Here is a 4,835-nt window from a genome sequence, read left to right as displayed (position 1 = left end):
TAATAATTGTACCCTCATCAGGTACAATCTTTAGTAGCACTGTACTACATTGTAAATGCAGTGGTGTTCAGTGTAGAGCATAAGAGTATACTGAACATTAGTTTAGGTTAAGTTAACACTTGACTCAAATGTTTGTTTGTCGTCACTAAATGAAATAAAAGTCACAAAAAAATGACATTGATAAGTTGGGTAGAGAAGAAAAGGTTCGATGGGGATATTTTCCTTTGAACAGTAAAAATTGAAATAAATGATACAATGATATAGCAAATCATTAATCTGACTTTATTACAGCATGTCAATGTAGGTATTTTATGAATAAGCCCTACAGTTATTTCATATGAAAGTCTCTCAAACTAGCATGTAGCCTATAAGAAGACATCACAGGAAGTTGGTGGCACCTTAATTGGGGAGAATGGGTTCGTGGTAATGGCTGGAGTGGAATGGTATAAAATACACCAGACACATGGTTTCCATGTGTCTCATGCCATCCCGTTAGCTCCGATCCAGCCATTGTTATGAGCCGTCCTCCCCTCAGCAGCCTCCACTGGAAGACGCGCTCTTATTGAGTTTGCCCCGTTGGTTTCAACAACATTTACAGCAATTCTATACTAAAAAAAAGCTTCACACAATCGCCCTCTGTCTTGGAAAGAATAGCCAGGCTGTCTGTCTCACTGAGGTAATATTTGTTATAAAGGTGCTTTTAAAAGGGTTTTGATAAATAAATTAACCTGTACTTGTTAGTGCTGGCTCATCACCTGCTGGATTCTGTCAGTCATAATTCACCTGTAAAAACTAGCTACATCGCATTGCAAAAGTCCTACAGAAAATATTGGCAATGGAGGCACGTGGGACAGATCTTTCAAAAATGGTTTTGTTGGGGGACACATCTTAGTATTTCCTCAATTCTAAAGAACCTCAATACAAGGGTCAAATGAAATCAGCCTATTATCATGTTAAATGTTAACTTTGAGAGGGTTTTATCTTGGCAAACAGAAGTTAAATCTAGTAAGCACAGCACTTAACAGAAGGACAAACTATCTTGTTTCGCTTCCACATTGTACCAAATAGGATCCAGTCATAACACAGTTATGCAGTCAGTTGACTACAATTCAGAATGACTAGAATCCAGTTGACTAAATTCTACAATCCAGGATCTAGAATGACTATAATCCAGTTGATTAGATTCTACAATCCAGGATCTAGAATGACTATAATCCAGTTCATTAGATTCTACAATCCAGAAAGAGTCTAGTCATTCTGGATTCTAGTCATTTTAGATTCTCTAATCTAGCCAAACAGATTCTAGTCAATTTGGCTAGTTTTAAGAATTGATCATCGAAAATGATCAGAATCCAGTTGACTATATTCTACAATCCAGAATGACTAGAATCCAGTTGACTATATTCTACAATCCAGAATGACTAGAATCCAGTTGACTATGTTCAGGCTGTTTGTTTGACCTTACCCTGGTCCTCCACCTTCCTGATGGCTGCCTGGATGGCTTTCTGGTCTCCCAGGAGCTGCATGGGTTTGGTGGGCCGGAAGTTCTCATCCAGCTCAATCAGAATGGGTGTCCCAGTGGGTAACGTCACATTGACGATATCAACATCTGATATACCTGTTGATATAATAGTGAATGTTGTGTTGTTCTGCTTCTGTAAACCACAGTAAAACAACCATACTATCGCCATAAACATAATAAAACCGTTAGCACAGCTTTCGCCCATGCTGTTATGTAAAGCGCTAGTAACATGAATTAAAACCAAAATACACAGATAAGGGAATAACTTTGTTTACGTCTAGATCTTTACACATTTTTTTTGTCCAGCTACATAGCGACGATAATTTAACATAACGGCCTATAAAGTACCTGGCTGGCCAACTACGACAAACGTGATCTCTAGAAGCCTGTGGGGAAGAGAAAAGGTCAATCTACTGGCAGTAGCCTGATGTAACATAAACCTAGTGGCCTTTTGGTACAAGTTCAACTGCGTGACATTTCTGGAACTAATATACAGTATATTCCTCCCATCCAAATGGGAGTGAATGATAGTTACAAACTAGGTCTAAAACATGGAGGCCCTAGCAAACTCCAATACAAGGGCCTTTGTGGATTCAAACATTCAAATGCAGGTGAAAGTGGCCATGCAGCTCATACTAAAATCTGCAGGAACAAAAGAGAACAAAAGTGCAGCAAAAGTCAATGGTAATAATGGTACTGCAACTGATGCAGTCCAGCCGAGCAGGGTTGGCACACAGAGACACACACAGACACACGAGGAGCCACCAGGCATACCTTCCAGGTGTTTCAGCAGGGCCCTGCAGCTATTCCCGTGCCCAGAGATGAGCACCAATTTCCCCCGTTTGATCTCCGGCACAATGGTGCCATCCCAGTATGGCTGGAGCCTCTCTAAGACATCCTTCAGGCTCTCTGACTTCGGAAGAAACTCTTTAGACACATCACAGGTAGAATACCGGCGGTCATTGTAGATCTCCAGGAAGTAAGGGTGTGATTCGTCGATAGGGGGAGGCGTGAGGTCATAGCTCCTCCTCCACTGTTTCACCTGCTCCTCACCGTGGTTTAGGGCCATCTCAGCTCTATTCAGCCCGATCAGAGCACCATAATGGCGCTCGTTGAGTCTCCACGTCCTGACCACGGGGACCCACTCCTGCCCCATGGCTTCCAACAACAGCCAGGCTGTGTGGATGGATCGGCTGAGCAGGGAGGTAAATACTACATCCAGCTGGTAGCCTGCTTCCTTCAGGAGGTGACCGCACGCCAAAGCCTCCTTGACCCCGTCCTCACTCAGCCTCTGGTCCACCCAGCTGCAGAAGCGGTTCTCTTTGGTCCAGGCTCCTTCTCCATGCCTCATCACAAAGACTTTGTACTTGGACATCCGGAAGGACTGTCTGGCAGCAGCAGCCTGTACTGTACACAAACAATGGATTTACAGATGAGGGTGATGCTGGACTAGTGCAGTAACATAGTACTGTACTGTGGCCAGACACTTACCACATAAGTGAAAAACATCATTCAACAAGTCTCTTGAGTTTCATCAACCTAAATATCCAACAATATTTCAGTGGTGCTGTATATTATTAACCACACACACACACACACACACACACACACACACACACACACACACACACACACACACACACACACACACACACACACACACACACACACACACACACACACACACACACACACACACACACACACGCCTAATATTTTACTGTTACTATGGACCTGCTGTTACTAAGCTTAATGTCAGAAGCAGTCGCCATGTCATTTATTCTGAGGGTGGGTCTAGTGGGGTCAGCAAATGTCCGGCATTTCGAGTGGTTAAAAGGCTACATGCCAACACAACGGGTTATTGTTTAACTCCAAATTAAACAGGGTAATTCAGTAACTAAACATGGAAATGTGGCTATTGCACATTCCCCAATCAATACATTTTACATCATAACAGTCAAATGGTAAAAATATATTAAAAGAGCTTGCCTTATGCACTTGTCATCTCATTGGTAGGCTGCTAACGGCCATGCGTTTACGCGCGAGACTGCAAGACGGCAAGCTACAAAACATACATGTACCGGAACATGCATCATAATAATAGCATGAATACGATCTTACCCTGCGAGTTACAAGTCCGTCCCAATAGTGACTGTTGACAGAAATTTGGACAACCATCGAAATAATTTAAGAAGTCAGCGATTGAAAGCTTGTGGTCCAATCGAAACGGAAAAACTCAGGTTAGGGCGGGATTTGTGTCATGTGTGCTGTCCATAGGTGGAGAGAGATGAGAGAAAAGGCCCTCTAGAACCGTCGTCATGGGGGAGAAGGCGTGGCATGACCGATTCTACTAGCTACATTGTAACAGTCACTGAACGTGGCTAGACAGTAAAACTACAGTATGAACTATGATTGATCCACAATGCAAATTACACGCACGCACGCACACACACACACACACACACACACACACACACACACACACACACACACACACACACACACACACACACACACACACACACACACACACACACACACACACACACACACACACACACACACACGATCACCTTTGTGGAATAAACTGTGTGCAGCTGACGTTTGACCATAAACGTGACAATGATAACACAAGTAATTTATTGTCAGTAACTCAATCATATTTGGATAACTTCAAACGTCCAACATTTTGCATGTCAATACCATATAATATGCACTACTGTCCAACAGTTTGGGGTCACTTTAGAAATGTCCTTGTTTTTAAAAGGAAAGCAAAAAAAATTTGTCCATTAAAATAACATAAAATTGATCAAAAATACAGTGTAGACGTTGTTAATGTTGTAAATGACTATCACAGCTGGAAACGGCAGATTTATTTATGGAATATCTACATAGGAGTACAGAGGCCCATTATCAGCAACCATCACTCCTGTGTTCCAATGTCACGTTGTGTTAGCTAATCCAAGTTTATCATTTTACAAGGCTAATTGATCATTAGAAAACCCTTTTGCAATTATATTAGCACAGCTGAAAACTTTTATCCTGATTAAAGAAGCAATAAAACTGGCCTTCTGAAGACTAGTTGAGTATCTGGAGCATCAGCATTTTGGGGTTTGATTTCAGGCTCAAAATGGCCAGAAACAAAGAACTTTCTTCTGAAACTCGTCAGTCTATTCTTGTTCTGAGGAATGAAGGCTATTCCATGCGAGAAATTGCCAAGAAACTGAAGATCTCATACAACGCTGTGTACTACTCCCTTCACAGAACTGCGCAAACTAGCTCTAACCAGAATAGAAAGAGGAGTGGGAGGCCC

General features: G+C 42.2%; 1 protein-coding gene across 5 annotated transcripts; it reads right to left on the bottom strand.

Annotated features, from left to right (window-relative positions):
• Positions 1–266: 266 nt before the first annotated feature.
• On the bottom strand, positions 267–3,794 carry bpgm (2,3-bisphosphoglycerate mutase). Of its 5 annotated transcripts, none has more exons than XM_046344899.1 (3): positions 3,644–3,794; positions 2,297–2,929; positions 267–1,618 (listed from the first exon to the last, which is right to left on the bottom strand). In XM_046344899.1, the coding sequence occupies exons 2-3, from the start codon at positions 2,895–2,897 to the stop codon at positions 1,443–1,445; spliced, it is 777 nt and encodes a 258-aa protein (XP_046200855.1). In that variant the 5' UTR covers positions 2,898–2,929; positions 3,644–3,794; the 3' UTR covers positions 267–1,442. The 5 variants fall into 5 exon arrangements, with proteins under 5 accessions (XP_046200855.1, XP_046200853.1, XP_046200854.1 ...); XM_046344897.1 differs by having other exon boundaries at positions 2,297–2,924; positions 3,644–3,755; XM_046344898.1 differs by having other exon boundaries at positions 3,512–3,705.
• Between the last annotated feature and the right edge of the window lie 1,041 nt (positions 3,795–4,835).

This window comes from Oncorhynchus gorbuscha, linkage group LG01 (genome assembly GCF_021184085.1).
Source record: "Oncorhynchus gorbuscha isolate QuinsamMale2020 ecotype Even-year linkage group LG01, OgorEven_v1.0, whole genome shotgun sequence".
Lineage (NCBI taxonomy): Eukaryota > Metazoa > Chordata > Actinopteri > Salmoniformes > Salmonidae > Oncorhynchus > Oncorhynchus gorbuscha.
The sequence above is the reverse complement of the archived record's forward strand: the minus strand, read 5'-3'. Positions and strand labels throughout refer to the sequence as shown.